We start from the raw sequence: 21443 nt of genomic DNA on the forward strand, positions 1-21443 counted from the left end.
CTGGACACCATATGTGAATTGATTGCCCCCCATCTATCCTCAGAGTTCGTACTGCTTGGTGACCTAAACTGGGATATGCTTAACACCCCGGACATCCTACAATCTAAACTAGATGACCTCAATCTCACACAAATTATCAAGGAACCTACCAGGTACAACCCTAAATCCGTAAAACATGGGCACCCTCATATATATCATCCTGAATAATTTACCCTCTAAATACACCTCCGCTGTCTTCAACCAGGATCTCAGCGATCACTGCCTCATTGCCTGCGTCCGTAATGGGTCCGCGGTCAAACGACCACCCCTCATCACTGTCAAACGCTCCCTAAAACACTTCAGCGAGCAGGCCTTTCTAATTGACCTGGCCCGGGTATCCTGGATGAATATTGACCTCATTCTGTCAGTAGAGGATACCTGGTTGTTCTTTAAAAGTGCTTTCCTCTCCATCTTAAATAAGCATGTCCCATTCAAAAAAATCTGAACTAAGAACAGATATAGCCCCTGGTTCACCCCAGACTTGACTGCCCTTGACCAGCACAAAAACATCCTGTGGCGTACTGCATTAGCATCGAACAGCCCCCGCGATATGCAACTTTTCAGGAAAGTCAGGAACCAATATACACAATCAGTTAGGAAAGCAAAGGCTAGCTTTTTCAAACAGAAATCTGCATCCTGTAGCACTAACTCCAAAAGGTTTTGGGACACTGTAAAGTCCATAGAGAATAAGAGCACCTCCTCCCAGCTGCCCACTGCACTGAGGCTAGGAAACACTGTCACCACCGATAAATCTACGATAAACGAGAATTTCAACAAGCATTTTGTTACGGCTGGCCATGCTTTCCACCTAGCTACCCCTACCCCGGCCACCAGCTCTGCACCCTCCCCTGTAACTTGCCAATGCCCTTTCGACTCTGTCAATCACCGCATTCTTATTGGCAGACTAAATAGCCTTGGTTTCTCAAATGACTGCCTCACCTGGTTCACCAACTACTTCTCAGATAGAGTTCAATGTGTCAAATCGGAGGGCCCGTTGTCTGGACCTCTGGCAGTCTCTATGGGTGTTCCACAGGGTTCAATTCTCGGGCAGACTCTATTCTCTGTGTATATCAATGATGTCGCTCTTGCTGCTGGTGACTCTCAGATCCACCTCTACGCAGACGACACCATTTTGTATACATCTGGCCCTTCATTGGACACTGTGTAAACAAACCTCCAAACGAGCTTCAATGCCATACAACACTCCTTCCGTAGCCTCCAATTGCTCTTAAACACTAGTAAAACTAAATGCATGCTCTTCAATCGAACGCTGCTTGCACCCGCCCGCCCGACTAGAATCACTACTCTCGGTGGGTCTGACTTAGAATATGTGGACAACTACAAATACCTAGGTGTCTGGTTAGACCGTAAACTCTCCTTCCAGAATCACATTAAGCATCTCCAATCCAAATTAAAATCTAGAATCGGCTTCCTATTTCGCAAACAAAGCCTCCTTCACTCATTCTGCCAAACATGCCCTCGTAAAACTGACTATCCTACCGATCCTTGACTTTGGCGATGTCATTTACAAAATAGCCTCCAACACTCTACTCAGCAAATTGGATGTAGTCTATCACAGTACCATCCGTTTTGTCACCAAAGCCCCATATACTACCCACCATTGTGACCTGTACACTCTCGTTGGCTGGCCCTCACTACATATTCGTCGCCAAACCCACTGGCTCCAGGTCATCTATAAATCACTGCTAAGCAAATCCCTGCCTTATCTTAGCTCATTGGTCACCATAGCAACACCCACCCGTAGTATGCGCTCCAGCAGGTATTTCTCACTGGTCATCCCCAAAGCCAACACCTCCTTTGGCTGCCATTCCTTCCAGTTCTCTGCTGCCAATGACTCGAACGAACTGCAAAAAATCTCTGAAGCTTGAGACTCGTATCTCCCTCACTAACTTTAAACATCAGTTGTCAGAGCAGCTTACTGATCACTGCACCTGTACACAGCCCATCTGTAATTAGCCCACCCAACTACCTCATCCCCATATTGTTATTTATTTTGCTCATTTGCACCCCAGTATCTCTATTTGCACATCATCTTCTGCACATCTATCACTCCAGTGTTAATACTAAATTGTAATTATTTTTGCACTATGGCCTATTTATTGCTTTACCTCCATAACTTACTACATTTGCACATTTAGATTTTCTATTTTCCTATTGCGTTATTGACTGTACATTTTTGTTTATCCCATATGTAACTCTGTGTTGTTGTTGTTTTTATCGCACTGCTTTGCTTTATCTTGGCCAGGTCGCAGTTGTAAATGAGAACTTGTTCTCAACTGGCCTACCTGGTTAAATAAAGGTGAAATAAAAATAAATAAACTTCCTATGGGGTTCTTGGAAGAACCTTTTGGGGGCAATTTTCACTGCCAAGAACCCTAAGGTTCTTCAAAGAACTTTGAGGATCTTAGAAGAACCCTTGTTGAACCCCTAATTTTTAGAGGGTAGGTAGCCTATAATATAGTATTCCTGCACATTAATATTACATGGTCAAACTTTTCAGTGTCTATGGTAGTGATCAACCTCCAATTTCTATTATTCACAATTTCTGTGAAATTCACATAGGAAGTCAGCAGAATTTACCAGGTTTGAAATGCAACATTGCCCTCAAAACTGCTGATGACTTTCCTTTAAACCACTCATAATTTGGTGCTCTGTGGTGTTGTAAGTTGTGGTAGTTGAAATGCACGTGATCTTAACCTTTTAGTCGGCATTTATGTGATCCACTTGCCCCATGGATGGAACTTTTTGACCCCTGAAAAGCATTTGGAGGTGGGCCAGGAAGACAGCTGATGATTCTCTAACTGAATTTCCAATAACCTTGTCATTTTTCTATTTCTACTGCACGTGAATTTTCAATTAAAGTGATAAACACATTGAGAATACACTGAAGACACAAGAATGTGAACAAGTGTGTGACAATTTTGGAAAGCTTGGTCATCTTTTGTGTGAAAACATGTAGGGATGTATTTAGCCCCCTTTACACAATACATCATCAAACACAGATTACAGTGGGAAGATTACAAGAGATTACATTTGTACAAGTTTTAGAAGTCATACATTTCATTGCTGAGGCTAATAATATTATCAATGGAATTTGAATGAGTTAATGCCATAAGGGCGAACTGTTAAACAGATTAAGATACTATGTATAATCTTGTGGCTAGTTAAAGGATTCATGTCACTGCACTTTTCAAATAAGTGGATCAAGCAATGGCTCCTGGGACTCTGTAAAGGTGTATGTAGCGTTCCAATTAATATGTGATCCAATATATATTTTGAAACCACTCTAATACGAACCTCATGTGTTTTTTATATTAATCTTTGGCTAAAGACAAAGCTCTGACTTTCAGCATGTTTGTTTCTGCTATGTTCTGTGATGCATGGTTGTCCTCAACCATAATCACAACTATTTTGTTGTGTATACTGTATATGTTGTAGCTGGCTTCAGGCTCTTGATACTTGTAAAAAAAAATGCGTCATCCTCTAAACATATGCTAAAAGAGTATACTAAAAGTACCTAAAAGAAAGATGTGTGATTTAGAGTCAACAGTGAAAAGATCTGAATGATATTCCACATTTCCTCCAGTCTCTCTGCTGGTAGGCTTTCCGCATGTGTCAGACTTGTTTCGGTCTGTTTTCTTTTGGTCATTTGAGAAACTTCAGCATCACATAATGTTGTCTCTGTTTTCATTACAACACCAAATTCTTCATTTGGGAAAATGTGGGGTAAAACAGGAAGAGTGTTGTTTGAAGTGTTTCACCCACACATACAGTGGCTTGCGAAAGTATTCACCCCACTTGGAATTTTTCCTATTTTGTTGCCTTACAACCTGGAATTAAAATTGATTTTTGGGGGGTTTGTATAATTTGATTTACACAACATGCCTACCACTTTGAAGATGCTAAATAATTTTTTTTGTGATACAAACAAGAAATAAGACAACAAAACAGAAAACCTGAGCGTGCATAACTATTCACCCCCCCAAAGTCAATAGAGCCACCTTTTGCAGCAATTACAGCTGCAAGTCTCTTTGGGTATGTCTCTATAAGCTTGGCACATCTAGCCACTGGGATTTTTGCCCATTCTTCAAGGCAAAACTGCTCCAGCTCCTTCAAGTTGGATGGGTTCCGCTGGTGTACAGCAATCTTTAAGTCATATCACAGATTCAATTGGATTGTGGTCTGGGCTTTGACTAGGCCATTCCAAGACATTTAAATGTTTCCCCTTAAACCACTCGAGTGTTGCTTTAGCAGTATGCTTAGGGTCATTGTCCTGCTGGAAGGTGAACCTCCGTCCCAGTCTCAAATCTCTGGAAGACTGAAACAGGTTTCCGTCAAGAATTTCCCTGTATTTAGCGCCATCCATCATGCCTTCAATTCTGACCAGTTTCCCAGTCCCTGCCGATGGATGAAAAACATCCCCACAGCATGATGCTGCCACCACCATGCTTCACTGTGGGGATGATGTTCTCGGGGTGATGAGAGGTGTTGGGTTTGCGCCAGACATAGCGTTTTCCTTGATGGCCAAAAAGCTCAATTTTAGTCTCATCTGACCAGAGGATCCTTCTTCCATATGTTTGGGGAGTTTCCCACATGGCTTTTGGCGAACGCCAAACGTGTTTGCTTATTTTTTCTTTAAGCAATGGCTTTTTTCTGGCCACTCTTCCGTAAAGCCCAGCTCTGTGGAGTGTACGGCTTAAAGTGGTCCTATGGACAGATACTCCAATCTCCACTGTGGAGCTTTGAAGCTCCTTCAGGGTTATCTTTGGTCTCTTTGTTGCCTCTCTGATTAATGCTCTCCTTGCCTGGTCCGTGAGTTTTGGTGGGCGGCCCTCTCTTGGCAGGTTTGTTGTGGTGGCATATTCTTTAATTTTTTAGTAATGGATTTAATGGTGCTCTGTGGGATGTTAAAGTCTGATATATTTTTTTATAACCCAACCCTGATCTGTACTTCTCCACAACTTTGTCCCCGACCTGTTTGGAGAGCTCCTTGGTCTTCATGGTGCCGCTTGCTTGGTGGTGCCCCTTGCTTAGTGGTGTTGCAGGCTCTGGGGCCTTTCAGAACAGGTGTATATATACTGAGATAATGTGACAGATCATGTGACACTTAGATTGCACACAGGTGTACTTTATTTAACTAATTATGCGACTTCTGAAGGTAATTGGTTGCACCAGATCTTATTTAGGGGCTTCATAGTAAAGGGGGTGAATACACATGCACGCACCACTTTTCCGTTATTTATTTGTTCAAATTTTTTGAAACAAGTAATTTTTTTCATTTCACTCCACCAATTTGGACTATTTTGTGTTTGTCCATTACATGAAATCCAAATAAAAATCCAGTTAAATTACAGGATGTAATGCAACAAAATAGGAAAAACGCCAAGGGGGATGAATACTTTTGCAAGGCACTGTATCCGCAGTTATTTCTCTGGCTGTACAACTGTCTCATTACACTAGCTGGCACAGCATTCTCCAGAATGAAAAAAAAAGAAAATGAAAAAAAAAAAAAACACTTTTGGAAATCATCTCTCAACCAATTGTTTAATATTTTATTGAATTAGCACATTAGTTCTTCATTCAGGACAAGTTTTTCAGGCAACTTACTGTGTAATCAAATAATTACATTGCATCTTTAATTAGTACTTTCAAACAAATAATTAGATGAATGTACCTTTGTATGGCTTTAGTCAAGTTGGTGGCATTGTTGTTGAAAATCATAAGGATGTGCCATCTTGGTCTTAAAGAAATGTATGTTTTTTTCCTTTGAGGTATGAGAAATAACTTTGTGATAAAGGTAACTTGGTGTGAGAGAACCAAACCCCCAACATATTAAGCCTTTCTTTTCCCAGGCTGGGGCTTTACACTGACCATACAGGATGTACAGTAGAGCATCTTCCCACAGTAATTGTTAGTTGTGCTCTAAAAGCGTGGTTTCTCATTTCTGTTTTGTAGGATCATACATACACACAATTTGAAGTATGTACAATACTGCCAACCATTATTGGTTGATCACATAATAAGCAGAATGGATCTTTCACAATGAACTGGACAGGCTGATGTTGAAATACTTTACAAACAGCCTCCTCTAAAACACAGTTAGATCTTGTTCTTCATAACTAAGAAATACTTGTGGGAGAGAGTGTGATGGAAAGTGTAAACATAGGAAACCTGAAAATACAAGTTGTAACAAGGCTGAGAAAGATACAGTGCTATTAAGAATGAGATCTCTTTCGTGAGAAAAACATTGCAGTTGAGAATTCAGAGGACCCTACATAATGCAGATATTGTTACAAGAAAGGTCTCAGTATAACGATTGTATGAACTTCAAAAAGTACATTTAAAAAGAAAATGTCAAATATTTGTATTGCCATTATGCTTTCCTAAAGCATTCCATAGTTGTATTGTGCATATGATGTTGAATAATGCCTGATAAACTTTACATTTTACACTCATTTATTCTTATTGTCTATCTTCTTGAAAATCGGATAGTGCTTGATTTGGAAACAGAGGAATGGGCCTTTCATATTTTCAATTACAAGGGGTTAGACACCAAAATTGTTTACTAAACATACACTGCTGTAGCAAGGTCATGTGTCAAGTATTCCTTTATTCCTAATACTGTTACTAAACATACCCTGCAGTAGCAAGGTCATGTGTCAAGTATTTGTTGATGCTTAATAGTGTTACATAAGTTCAAACAATAAAGATAGTGAGAAGTCTGGACAGGGGATGTTAGGAGATATACTGCATGAGGTTAACAGCTAGTTTGGTTAGCTTTAAAGGTTTGTATTTAGTTGTTGTGAGAGAATGCTAAGATTGTATGGAATGCACTTGTTTCAGATATTTCTACACAAATTCCCTTCAAATCCTCTAGATGACATTCATGTCTCCCTACGGGGGTCAGCTCTCACTAAGCCCAATCAAAGCTCTTCTCTGTCCTGGCACCCAAATGGTTGAACGAGAGTCCCTGGCCTTCTTCCAAAAAAATTCTGAAACCCTACCTCTTTACAGAGTATCTTAAAGGCCCAGTGCAGTCAAAATTACGTTTTTCCTGTGTTTTATATGCTGGAAAAAAATACAAACACATGTCAAGTCTTGGTCCCATGTTTCATGAGCTGAAATAAAAGATCCCAGAAATGTTCCATATTAACAAAAAGCTAATTTCTCTAAAGTTTTGTGGACACATTTGTTTACATCCGTGTTAGTGAGCATTTCTCCTTTGCCAAGATAATCCATCCACCTGACAGGTATCAAGAAGCTGATTGAACAGCATGATCATTACATAGGTGCACCTTGTGCTGGGGACAATAAAAGGCCACTCTAAAATGTGCAGTTTTGCCACACAACAGATGAACATGGTACCTTCAGGTGTTTGGAAATTGCTCCCAAGGATGAAGCAGACTTGTGGAGGTCTACAACATTTCTTCTGAGGTCTTGGCTGATTTATTTTGATGTCAAGCAAAGAGGCACTGAGTTTGAAGGTAGGCCTTGAAATACATCCACAGGTACACCTCCAATTGACTCAAATTATGTCAATTAGCCTATCAGAAGCTTCTAAAGCCATGACATCATTTTCTGGAATTTTCCAAGCTGTTTAAAGGCACAGTCAACTTAGTGTATGTAAACTTCTGACCCACTGGAATTGTGATACAGTGAATTATAAGTGAAATAATCTGTCTGTAAACAATTGTTGGAAAAATTACTTACCTAAGTTTATGTAAACCTCCGACTTCAACTGTACTTATTGCGCTTCGCCGAGCAGCACAGAGCTGTTGTGAAGGAAGTTGTAAAGGAAGTGAGTTTGTGTTTATACAGGACCTCCCGCCCTCACATACCGTCAACCAATCATGTCAATGCGGAGCTATACGGAGCCCTCCACATTGCTACAACATTTGAAAGGCCCATGGCGATGTGGTACAGAGTTCAATTTGGTCTCTGCGTGCCTCCAAAGGCTCCATAATTGCTTCACAACCAGTGGCGACCCGTCATTTTGAGCCCCACATTTTATTTTATTTTTGGGGCTTGCCTGTTTTGCATGTTATTTTGGAATTAATACGTGTCACATTTCAGTTTGCAAACAATGTAAAAAATATATATATCATTGAGTTAATAAAGCCGCATACAAACATGGTCTCTTTTTTGTTTTCTTGAGTAAGACAGCTCCAAAATGCAGGTGTTTCAGCCTAGATCAGTGCTTTCTGTGGTGGTGGGGCAAGCCAGCAGAAAATACGTAGCGTTGCGCCGTGATTGGCTCAGTGTTTTGTCACTCATGGGGACACTACGTCACCGCCAAGTCTAAGGGTAGACTTTGAAAATTCAAGCCCCTTGGGTTCTGCCATAGAGTTACGTTAGAAGTGCCCTTCCAAGAAGCCTCAAGGTCATTGGCCACAGATAAAATGACGTCAAATCACATTATATGTACAGTAGCTTTGATTGGACTGATCATGTCAACATCTTACTTTCAAAATCTTAGCTAGCAGTCATCATCATGAATCAAGTCGACAGCCTACTGGCAAATCTTTTTTAATCCTTGTCATGTTGTCACGTTCGTCGAATGACGGGACAGACCAAGGCGCAGCGTGATATACGTACAATTTTATTTACACTGAATAAACACCACGACAAAACAATAAACGTCCAAGGTAGTACACAAAACAAACCTTACACGGAACAAGATCCCACAACTACACAGTGCCAATAGGCTGCCTAAGTATGGTCCCCAATCAGAGACAACGAGCGACAGCTGCCTCTGATTGGGAACCACACCGGCCAACATAGAAATACACATACTAAAACCCACATAGAAAATACTACATAACAAAGAATATACACACCCTGACTCAACATATACGAGTCCCCTGAGTCAGGGCGTGACAGTACCCCCCCCCAAAGGTGCGGACTCCGACCGCACAACACAAACATAACAGGGTAGGGGCCGGGTGGGCATTCCGCCTCGGAGGCGGATCCGGCTCGGGGCGTGACGACCTCTCACTCTCCGCCTCCCTGTTGCGCCTCTGGTCTGGTCTGGACCTTGGCGCGCTGCTTCCCCTCTCCTTCCTCCCACGATACGCCAGTCCCTGTCTGGACCCTGGTGTGGGAGACCCCGACCCTGGAGAGGGGCTGACGTCATGGTCCGGACTGAAGCCGCTGACCGGAGCTGGACTGGACCCCGGTGGAGCGGACTGCTCTGGCTCCGGAGTGGAGCAGCTGACCGGAGCTGGATCAGGCACCGGTGGAGCGGACTGCTCTGGCTCCGGAGTGGAGCAGCTGACCGGTGCCGGACCAGGCACCGGTGGAACGGGCACGGGCCGTGCCGGACTGGACAAACACACCACTGGTCTGGTGCGAGGAGCAGGCACGGGCCGGACCTGACTAGGAACACGCACCACTGGCATGGTGCGAGGGGCAGGAACGGGTCGGGCCGGACTGGCGACGCGCACCACTGGCTTTGTGCGAGAAGCAGGAACGGGCCGGGCTGGCGACGCGCACCACTGGCTTGGTGCGAGGAGCAGGAACAGGCCGGGCCGGACTGGCGACGCGCACCACTGGCTTGGTGCGAGGAGCAGGAACAGGCCGGGCCGGACTGGCGACGCGCACCACTGGCTTGGTGCGAGGAGCAGGAACAGGCCGGGCTGGACTGGCGACGCGCACCACTGACTTGGTGCGAGGAGCAGGAACAGGCCGGGCCGGGCTGTGGAGGCGGACTGGAGGTCTGGAGCAGAGAGCTGGCACAACCCGTCCTGGCTGGATGCCTACTTCCGCACAGTATGTGTGAGGCATCAGCACAGTACGCACTGGGCTGTGCACGCACACTGGCGATACAGTTCGTAGAACTGGCGCAGGATATGCGGGACCGAGGAGGCTTATTGGAGACCAGGAGCGTTGAGCCGGCACACCCCGTCCTGGCTGGATGCCCATCTTCTCACGGCACGTGCGTGGTGCAAGCACAGGACGTACAGGACTGTGCCGGCGCACTGGCGACACAGTACGTAGCTCCGCATAACACGGAGCCTGCCCAGTCATACGCTTCCTCACGTGAGTACGGGGAGTTGGCTCTGCTCTGACACTAGGCTCCGCCAACCACCCCGTGTGCCCCCCCAAAAATGTTTATTGGGGCTGCTTCTCGGGCTTCCTCCTCGACCGGCCTCCTCCGTGTTGCCGTTGCTCCTCTCCTGCCTGGGCATTTACCTTAGCCCATGGTCCTCTCCCCGCAAATATCTCTTCCCATGACCACAAATTGCCCACCTGTGACATGGCTACTCGCTCCGCCTGGGCACGCTGCTTGGTCCTCGTTTGGTGGGATCTTCTGTCACGTTCGTCGATTGACGGGACAGACCAAGGCGCAGCGTGATATACGTACAATTTTATTTACACTGAATAAACACCACGACAAAACAATAAACGAAATGAAACGTGAAGTCCAAGGTAGTACACAAAACAAACCTTACACGGAACAAGATCCCACAACTACACAGTGCCAATAGGCTGCCTAAGTATGGTCCCCAATCAGAGACAACGAGCGAAAGCTGCCTCTGATTGGGAACCACACCGGCCAACATAGAAATACACATACTAGAACCCACATAGAAAATACTACATAACAAAGAATATACACACCCTGACTCAACATATACGAGTCCCCTGAGTCAGGGCATGACACATAAAGAGAAATAATGAAGAGAAATTATAGCTAAAACGTATCGGTGCTCATCGGCCATTGGATATAAACATTACACAACAAGTTGGAAATCACAAATTCAACAATGAGTGGTTTGGAAGGAATTGATGTCAGTGGCTAACTGCAAGCATTACAACTGGGAAGTCGGGAATAAAAAAGCTCCGACTGGGAAAATACGTTTTGAACAGTCATCCTACTCGAAATTGTAAATCCGGCCTCTTTCTCTTTCTTTGATGACAAAATTTCCCCACGAAAGCCGTGCCACCTTCTTGTTCAAGTGTCCCCTGTAGCTCAGTTGGTAGAGCCTGGCGCTTGCAACGCCAGGGTTGTGGGTTTGTTTACCACGGGAGGCCAGTATGAAAATGTATGCACTCACTAACTGTAAGTCGCTCTGGATAAGAGTGTCTGCTAAATGACTAAAATGTAAATGTAAAGTGAGCACAGCACAACAAGGTGAGTCCAAAAATTTATTTTATGCTGCTGCATAAATTATGTAATATGCCAGGGAGATATGTATACTGTAGCTAAGAAAGTAATACTAAGTGTATGTTTTTGTAGTAAGCTGTGCCTCACCCTAATAATTTGGTCAATTTTCCACTCATAATTTAGCCTACTGTTCTGACTTGGTGGTGCACATGTAGCCTATAGCCTATTTTAGAGAAATGTCATCATCAAATATTTGAAGAGCTTTCATTTTCTGCTTATATGCCCCCTTTATTTATCGTATGGTTCTGACTTGGTGTACAGGGAGAATACTGTAAGAACGGCCCATGTTCTGAATTCTGTCACTGTACATTTCAAAAGTGCTGAACAAATAGTTATATTGACTACATCCATCCTAGCTCGCTCATTAATGTCTTAATCGTAATTATGGATTGCCTCTTATACGCTCATCGTCCCCTTATGCCATAGTTTGTACATCTCAATTGTCAGTAGAAACCACATTTGGTTAAGCAAGTCAGCCATATCAGATATGTTTTTTTTAAAGGCAGTAAAGGAGGCTGAATTAACTGTTTAGCTGCCAGGCAAGGCTCCGCTGATAGCCATGTGTAGCAGTGGTAAGGTTTTGGGACTGCTGTTGGGACTCTGATGTTGGGACAGCTTTAAGTAGGCCCTAACAGTTTGTGGGCACCGTTTGTCACTGTTATAGTGCAATTAATGTATTGTTTAGTGTTGTGTTGTGTAGTGGCTTGCTGGCATGCATCTAAAACAATTTTTTTTGTTTGCCCCACCAAGATTTACATGCTAAAATCGCCACTGGTCACAACATCCATACAGTGCCTCCGACCATATTTTCGGATCAAGAATAAATTGGCTCTTAATACGCGCTCCTCCGATCAGCGGCTCCGGAGACGTGCTCCGACCAGCAACTGTCGATCATGTGCGCGAGGGAAAATAGATCATGCTGCAGGCAGCATAGAGAAGAAAAAACATGCTTAGAACTGATAATTGATCACATGGTGCAAGAATGAATGCAAGTAATTGATTATTGAATGTTATGCGTGCTCTGGGCATTACTGACTCAAATGAATGAAATTATTCGAACGATTCGTTCTTTTGACTGAACGACTCGAAAAGATCAGAGTCAGTAAGAAGAGCCGATATTCCCATCACTACTTTTAATCAGCAGGTTTGTATGGGCCGGAGTTTCAGCTTTACATGGTGACATCACCATGCGGTAAATTTGTAAATAGACCAATAACATAGAAAATTCCAAACCTCTCTGCAAATAACAGCTAGTTTTCAGTGTTCCCTTCCCCACTCAGACTACTCCCAAACAGTCTAGCAAAATTCTTGCTTGAGAATTTTTTTTTGTTGCTAAAAATCTATTTTTGCCCATTTTAATGTAGTTGCATGATTTGATATTGATATAACATTGATATAAAAACTTTGGTGCAGAATAAAAGCAGATCAGAGCAACTCCTGATTCTTGTCAGCTGATTCATGAGTACCTTTGCATTGGATTGCTATTATACGGTATTGCCACAAACAACGTTTTTGTAAATGCCCCCACATTGCAATCCATTCTGAAATGCAGTTAATTCGGTCATTTTAGAGTGATTCTCTTTTTACATTAATCTGACAAATTATTTTACAATATATATATATATTTTTTACTGGAAACAAACCTAAAGTCTATTCCGTCAATAGTGGTTAACTTGTCCGTTTTTCCAGTTTACACCTCTGTACATGTATAATACTGCAAGACATGTAGATATAGAGTTCAAAGGCTTCATTTATGGAAAATGATTCAGAGCATCATATCATTTCATTTGTTAAACAAGATAGAACATGCAAATAAGCAACTGAAAAAAATTTGGTTCTGAAGCCAGGGCCAATATTAGCCCTGCCCTTCCTAATCCATTTCCCTCCCTCCTTCTCTCCCTCCCTCCCTTTCTCCCTTCCCTTGCCAAACAGGATCTGTAGGATCTTTGTGAATAATTTTCTCAGGAGACAGGAATGCTTGAACACAAGCCTGCTGGGACATGCTCCCAACATTCCCTAAATCTCCCAGAAAAAAGCCCCTACTGAGGACGAAGTATTCACCTTTCTTTAGTTTTAAACCCAGGAGGGATAGGGATTCAAACCCCCCTAAACGCTGCCATGACTCAATCACCAAAAGGTATATAAATGTCCCCCTTTCTGCAAAGAATCAAGTGCTGAATGCCATAATGCTTCCATCTTGTGACTTGGTGTACGTGTACACTATAAAGGATGTAACCCAGACACACAGTGACTCACCACTGAAATTAAGCTGTCTGGAACGCTCCCTTGAATGTCTACAGAAGTAGTATTCACATGAGAATCTGACTTCTTTACTGAGACGTGGAAGTGACACATAACCAACCTTTCTGACCTTGTCTTCTTTAAAGCAAGGTCATAAAGCATACCTGTATTTGTAATTGTAAGTCAGTGGAACTTACATTTTTTAAAAGTATGTACAACAATCACAGTCATAGACTCCAGGGAGGTAATTGTATTGAATTGAATTTATATAATGCATTTGATCAGTTTTCAAAGCATTCCATATTTTTCAAAGTACATAATGTAAAAATTGCACACACAAAATGTTTTCATAAATCACCAGGTTGCTTTTCATACAAGAATATTGTTAGTTTAAGTTGTACGTTTTATTTAATAAAGCTACAACTTGTAATATCCAGTCACAAATAGGTTTTTCTTTTTGAGTTGTCCTTTTTGAGTTGTTTTCATACAAAAACATGAAGTTACTGTATTTAACAGATTTTTTTGTACAGTAGATTAGCACAGTAGATCATTTAGTAGACTGAAAATAGGATCCAGGTTCGTTAAAAACATACAGTATAAATACACAATCATGAAAGTTGTGGCATCTTCACCGCATGAAATATGACACATTTATTAAAATATAATGGCCATCTATTTCAGAGATAGATATGCTATTAAAAAGTCTGGGACAGAAATGAAGAGAAATAAAGACCACATCACTGCAACATTTTCTTGTTCCTTGAAATTGGACCAATAACCCCCCTTTCCACAAACAGGGCATAGACTCATAGAGATGCACTCAATGGTTCAACCATAGAGTAGGTAAGTATTCCTGCATTCCTGTTCTCTAGTCTACCCTCTCTCAATAACTGTGTTTCCTTGGTGCTTTCATTCGTTGAAAAGCATGGACCTGCTGTTGTTTTGCATAAAATGCTACTCAAAGTTAATTATTTCTCCAGGAAAGGTCTCTGTAGTTTTATTTGACTGACCAGAAGCTGGAGGTGGGAGTGGTGGTACTTGGATACTCTTTGGGAGCTCGGCTTGGGCTGTGGCTGGGGGAGTGAGTGACACTTGGGCTGCTGGGTGGTGAGGATGTAGACGAGGAGCACGAGGAGGATTTAGATTTGATCTCAAGCCACTTCTCTCCCAAGGCCTTGGCAAAGTGGTCATCCACAGAGACGCTGATGGAGAGCTGGCGGGAGCTGGCCCTTTGGTAGTCCATCCCCAGGCTTCTCTTGAAATGCTCCTCCACCACATGGTCATAGCTGTGCTTAGATAACACTGCAATGGAGAGAACACCAAACAAAGGTCAGAGGCATAATTCTTAACAAGTCTGCAATATAACAACAGCATTGTAGCGCTACAGTTTTTATTGAGATAAAGGAGAATGATACTGACCTGTGGATGAGTGGCTGCTGCGGAACTCAGATCTGCAGGTGGGCTTTCTTGTGGAGGAGACACAGGTGATCACAGAAGGACGCATCTGAAAGAGGCAAAATAATTGTTACATTTCAAAAAGTGTTTAAACATTATAAGATTCTGTACAGAACAATGTCATCGAAATCCTCACTCCCCCCAGAACAATAGGATTAACATGTCAACGTAAACATAGCACATTTCGCCATCACTAACTTTTTCTTGAAGGTTCTATTTGGTTATAGGATGGGGCCTGAAAGCTGTTCACCCTCATCAGGTTGGCACAAACAGGTCAAAGAAAGAGATGTCTGTTTAGTCATGTTGAGGACATTCCTCCCACCATTGCTTACATTTTCTCCCCGAATCTGGCTGGATTGCATATCTTGGACAAGCAGAGGCCTGTAAAGGCTCTTGGGAATAGACTGTGCTTGAGTGTTTATAATCACCACAGAGATCTCAGAGATACACTATATATACAAAAGTATGTGGACACCCCTTCAGATTAGTTGATTCAGCTATTTCAGCCACACCTGTTGCTGACAGATGTATAAAATCGAGCACACAGCCATGCAATCTCTATAGACAAACATTGGCAGTAGAATGGCCTTACTGAAGAGCTCAGTGACTTTCAACGTGGCACCGTCATAGGATGCCACCTTTCCAACAAGTCAGTTCGTCAAACATCTGCCCTGCTAGAGCTGCCCCGGTCCACTGTAAGTGCTGTTATTGTGAAGTGGGAACGTCTAGGAGCAACAATGGCTCAGCCGCAAAGTGGTAGGCCACACAAGCTCACAGAATGGGACCGTCAAGTGCTGAAGTGCGTAGCGTGTAAAAATAATCTGTCCTCGTTTGCAACACTCATGACCGAGTTCCAAACTGCCTCTGGAAGCAACGTCAGCACAATAACTGTTCGTCGGGAGCTTCATGAAATGGGTTTCCATGGCCGAGCAGCCGCACACAAGCCTAAGATCCCCATGTCATGCGCAATGCCAAGCGTCGGCTGGAGTAGTGAAAAGCTCCATGCCATTGGACTCGAGCAGTGGAAACGCGTTCTCTAGATTGATGGATCACGCTTCACCATCTGGCAGTCCGATGGACGAATCTGGGTTTGGCTGTTTTTCATGATTTGGGCTTGGCCACTTAGTTTCAGTGAAGGGAAATCTTAACGCTACAGTATACAATTACATTCTAGACGATTCTGTGCTTCCAACTTTGTGGCAAAAGTTTGGGGATGGCCCTATCATGTTTCAGCATGACAACGCCCCCATGCACAAAGCGAGGTCGATACAGAAATGGTTTGTCGAGATCGGTGTGGAAGAACTTAACTGGCCTGCACAGAGCCCTGATCTCAACCCCATCAAACACCTTTAGGTTTGAATTGGAACGCCGACTGCGAGCCAGGCCTAATCGCCCAACATCAATGCCCGTCCTCACTAATGATCTTGTGGCTGAATGGAAGCAAGTCCCCTCAGCAATGTTCCAACATCTAGTGGAACGCCTTCCCAGAAGAGTGGAGGCTGTTATAGCAGCAAAGGGGGGGCCAACTCCATATTAATGCCCATGATTTTGGAATGAGATGTTCGACGAGCAGGTGTCCACATACTTTTGGTCATGTAGTGTATGTAGGCTCTGACTGTCTAGGGCTACACTGAGAGATTACTGACACACATACATGACTGAGACAAACCAGAAAACCTATCCTTCATGTTGTTAGCACCTGGACCCACTATTATAATTGTTCCTCGTGAAATTACCTGTATCTGATTGGTGGCTGTAGTGCTTTTGGTTTTCTTCTCTGTCCTCTCAGGCTCTTTCCTTGGTTTCTTAATTAGGTCCAGTGGTTCATCCATAGGTGGTGTGGGATACACATGATGGGGCAGATGACCTGTGGGGCTGGGGGTTGGGCTCCAGGAGGATGTGGGGCTGGGTGTTGGGCTCCAGGAGGATGTGGGGCTCTGGGGAACACTAAACACAGCTGGCCTCTGAGCACTTCTCATGTTGCTTTTGCTCTGTGCCCTCTCTCGCCTGAAACACAAAATCACATGCTGAAACATGGAATCACACACTGGACATGGAGTTATAAAACCAGTGGTTGTTAATTATGATGTTATAGAGGGGGATTAAGGCATGGGCAGGTTTCACAAACCTTTCTTCCAATGTTAAGCCACGCTCAGAGCTGTGTTTGCGCTTGACTGGATGCACTGGTGGTACTCGAACTCTCTCATTGGTCATATGCCTGTATCTATCTTCACTTCTTAGGTTGGGCTGACCTACAAGAGGAAAGATCAAGCACATATAAAGCTAATGGTTACTATTTGAAATAATATACACTATACTTAGTGGCAAAGATATTGGCACAGATAAGGATGTCTTACACCTAACTAACCTACTGAACAGACATTAGGTGTGGCAATGAGTAAATAGGTGACAGGTTGTTTTGATCCGTGGAACTGTGACATATGGTTTATCACCTGTATGAGTGGTTCGTGGCCGTGGGAAAGCTTTCATGCCACCGTTAATTTTAAACTCTGTTAAGCTGTGGAACTAGACATACCAGATTGGTGAGTGTTACAAATCTTCTTGATTCAATGTTAACGGTAAATTTTGTTTTTCTACATACAGTGATGACACCTATTTTATTTACATATCTAAGAGAGGAAGATTAGTTCAAAATGTGGATTGAGCTGGACAAACTTAACACTTCAATTTCTAATGCCTTGATTGAAGTATCTCTTATTTCTGAGAGAACGAATGTCTCACAACCGTCATTACAATACACACATCAAACAGAAGTGTTCTCCTCATTGTGAGAAACTAACAGAAACACATCAACAGTTGCTAACATTCTTTGTGTTATTTACATTACATTTTAGTCATTTACAGTGCCTTGCAAAAGTATTCATCCCCCTTGGCGTTTTTCCTATTTTGTTGCATTACAACCTGTAATTTAAATGGATTTTTATTTGGATTTCATGTATGGACATACACAAAATAGTCCAAATTGGTGAAGTGAAATGAAAAAAATTACTTGTTTCAAAAAATTCAAATAAATAAATAAAGGAAAAGTGGTGCATGCATATGTATTCACCCCCTTTGCTATGAAGCCCCTAAATAAGATCTGGTGCAATCTATTACCTTCAGAAGTCACATAATTAGTTAAATAAAGTCCATCTGTGTGCAATCTAAGTGTCACATGATCTGTCACATGATCTCAGTATATATACACCTGTTCTGAAAGGCCCCAAGAGTCTAAAAAACCACTAAGCAAGGGGCACCACCAAGCAAGCGGCACCATGAAGACCAAGGAGCTCTCCAAACAGGTCAGGGACAAAGTTGTGGAGAAGTACAGATCAGGGTTGGGTTATAAAAAATGATCAGAAACTTTGAACATCCCACGGAGCACCATTAAATCCATTGTTAAAAAATGGAAAGAATATGACACCACAACAAACCTGCCAAGAGAGGGCCCCCCACCAACACTCATGGACCAGGCAAGGAGGGCATTAATCAGTATCTGTCCATAGGACCACTTTAAGCCATACACTCCACAGAGCTTGGCTTTATGGAAGAGTGGCCAGAAAAAAGCCATTGCTTAAAGACAAAAATAAGCAAACATGTTTGGTGTTCGCCAAAGGGCATGTGGAAGACTCTCCAAACATATGGAAGAAGGTACTCTGGTCAGATGAGACTAAAATTGAGCTTTTTGGCCATCAAGGAAAACGCTATGTCATCACCCCGAGAACACCATCCCCACAGTGAAGCATGGTGGTGGCAGCATCATGCTGTGGGGTTGTTTTTCATCGGAAGGGACTGGGAAACTGGTCAGAATTGAAGGCATGATGGATGGCGCTAAATACAGGGAAATTCTTGAGGGAAACCTGTTTCAGTCTTCCAGAGATTTGAGACTGGGACGGAGGTTCCCCTTCCAGCAGGACAATGACCCTAAGCATACTGCTAAAGCAACACTCGAGTGGTTTAAGGGGAAACATTTAAATGTCTTGGAATGGCCTAGTCAAAGCCCAGACCTCACTCCAATTGAATTTGTGGTATGACTTAAAGATTGCTGTACACCAGCGGAACCCATCCAACTTGAAGGAGCTGGAGCAGTTTTGCCTTGAAGAATGGCCAAAAATCCCAGTGGCTAGATGTGCCAAGCTTATAGAGACTTGCAGCTGTAATTGCTGCAAAAGGTGGCTCTACAAAGTATTGACTTTGGGGGGGGGGTGAATAGTTATGCTGTTTTTTTGTCTTATTTCTTGCTTGTTTCACAATAAAAAATATTTTGCGTCTTCAAAGTGGTAGGCATGTTGTGTAAATGAAATGATACAAACCCCCAAAAAATCAATTTTAATTCCAGGTTGTAAGGCAACAAAATAGGAAAAATGCCAAGGGGGGTGAATACTTTTGCAAGCCACTGTAGCAGACTCTCTTATCCAGAGCGACTTACAGTTAGCGTATTCATCTTAAGATAGCTAGGTGGGACAACCACATATCACACTCCTAGTAAGTACATTTTTCCTTAATAATGTAGCTGTCAGATGTAATAAGGGGGGAACTGGGGAGGAGGTGAGGAGGGGGGTGCAAGGGGAAGTGCTGTGGGATTATTTAAGAGACTCTTTGAAGAGGAAGGGTCAAGATGTTTTCGGAAGATGGGCTGTCCTAGCTTCAGAGGGAAGCTGGTTCCACCATTGGGTTGCCAGGACAGAGAAGAGCTTGGACTGGGCTGAGCAGGAGCTGCCCTCCCGTAGGGGTGGGAGGGCCAAGAGACCAGAGGTGGCAGAATGTGAAGTTTACCAATACAGTACACTGGCATTTGTTTTTTGTAAAGCTGACACCAGCCTTCTTCACACCTCACATTATGTTGTTTCTTTCAAGCTTGAACTATATTCAAATTGGCATTGTCAATATACCAAAAGACATGCACCACATTAGCATGCAATGCTCTACTACCCCATTGAGATGCAATGCTGAATGATTAGGTCATGTTATTACATGAATGGTCCCCCTAATCTCAAATACTCCCCCTATCCACAATCGTCATTCCAATCCACATCTCAAACAGTCATGTCCCTCAACCCCAACCTCTCACCTATGACCTCCCATTCTGTCCCGCAGACAGCATAGTGCCACAGTGGAGGCCTGTGGAGGGTGACTGGGAAAAAACCACACCTTGCCTGACTGACGTTCTGATGCCCGAGGCATGGTTATTTGTTCCCTATCAGTAGAGGAAACAAGAGGGCAGTATCTTCAGATCCTCTCCATCTGCCACAGTTATTCCCATCATCTGACATAAACCTCTCTGAAATAATGCTTGAGAGCCAGACATTTAGAAGCAAGTTGATATTTTACCAATGGAGGGACTCATTTATAGTTGCTGACTATTCTTAAATGTTGTTATAGCCTTAAGTGGATATAGTGAGGTATTATCACATTCGTCAAAGTTATCTTAAACATTTAAAAGTAAAAATATGTATTGGTTTCTTAAATGATATTGTTAAAATTGCTTTAGAGTGGATTACATTTTGTTTTTATATAATTCAAACAATTACCTCAAATATACTCATTGACATTTACTCGGACTTAGTAAAAGTTATTTTATAATGATCCTAAACATTTGCATTTCTAATAACATTATTTGAACTAGCTAAGCTAATTACTAAGTAATAACGATCTAATAACTGTGTCATCATACATGATAACAATGCATGTTGCAGCAATAAATACTACTATTTAAAGTAGCAGGGATCACAACGGCACAATTCTATTTTGTGAAACAATAGGCCTATAAGAAAATAAATAAGAAATATTACCTTCCAAGATGTAGACTTTGAAACCACTGCTCATCCGAGTTATGTAGTGGAAGTTTGCAACAGCCATGTCTCCTTGTCTTTGTCTGTGAATAAAGCAAACTGCAGAGGACCACCTTGACTGTTCGAGCTAAAAGGACACAATGAGCCTAAGTTCTGTTTGGAAATGGAAAGTTAATGAGATGCTGGGCTTGATCTTGGCCAGGTAACGTATCAGGAGGCTGCACAGAGCTGCTGTGTCTTCCAGGAAACCCTATTCCTGCAATGTCATTGGTCGCTCTCAAGCCAATCACAATCTCCCCCCTTTTAGATGTTTCTGTTATTGTTGCAGGAAGAGTGGGTTCACAGGTAGATACTTCAGAGGAAAAATACCATTAAACTGTTCCCTGAATGTCCCTGCACCACACAACCATACATTTACCTCACATTCAAGAAGTCTATGTCAGGCATAAACAGGAATGTAACATAGATTACTCTACGTTCATTTCAACGGAGACTCAAAACAAGAAAACACTGATAATGTCACAAAGCACTTTATTCCATGTTTTGCACTTCTCCCAGAATCCACTGGGAACTCCAGGTGTATCTTTTGTCTCCCCTCTCTGGAAGTCAGCACCTGTCCTCTGCCCTTCCCTCGCTCCTAATCTACAATCTCACCAAGCTGCATTTTTTCGAGTGTTTAGCCCACCGGAGCTCCAGTCATTCCACTGACCTGCCCATACACGCACACA

At 42.9% G+C, this 21443-nt stretch overlaps 1 protein-coding gene across 2 annotated transcripts; it reads right to left on the reverse strand.

Moving 5' to 3' along the window:
• Positions 1-13754: 13754 nt before the first annotated feature.
• On the reverse strand, positions 13755-20865 carry LOC121584157 (transcription cofactor vestigial-like protein 4). 2 transcript variants are annotated; one of them, XM_041899996.2, is made up of 6 exons: positions 20716-20797; positions 19995-20120; positions 17052-17175; positions 16660-16930; positions 14888-14972; positions 13755-14770 (listed from the first exon to the last, which is right to left on the reverse strand). In XM_041899996.2, exons 3-6 carry the CDS (start codon positions 17135-17137, stop codon positions 14466-14468), a joined length of 747 nt encoding a protein of 248 aa, XP_041755930.1. In that variant the 5' UTR covers positions 17138-17175; positions 19995-20120; positions 20716-20797; the 3' UTR covers positions 13755-14465. The 2 variants fall into 2 exon arrangements, with proteins under 2 accessions (XP_041755930.1, XP_041755929.1); XM_041899995.1 differs by lacking the exon at positions 19995-20120 and having other exon boundaries at positions 20716-20865.
• Positions 20866-21443: the final 578 nt, after the last annotated feature.

This window comes from Coregonus clupeaformis, chromosome 16 (assembly GCF_020615455.1).
Source record: "Coregonus clupeaformis isolate EN_2021a chromosome 16, ASM2061545v1, whole genome shotgun sequence".
Taxonomy (NCBI): Eukaryota; Metazoa; Chordata; class Actinopteri; order Salmoniformes; family Salmonidae; genus Coregonus; species Coregonus clupeaformis.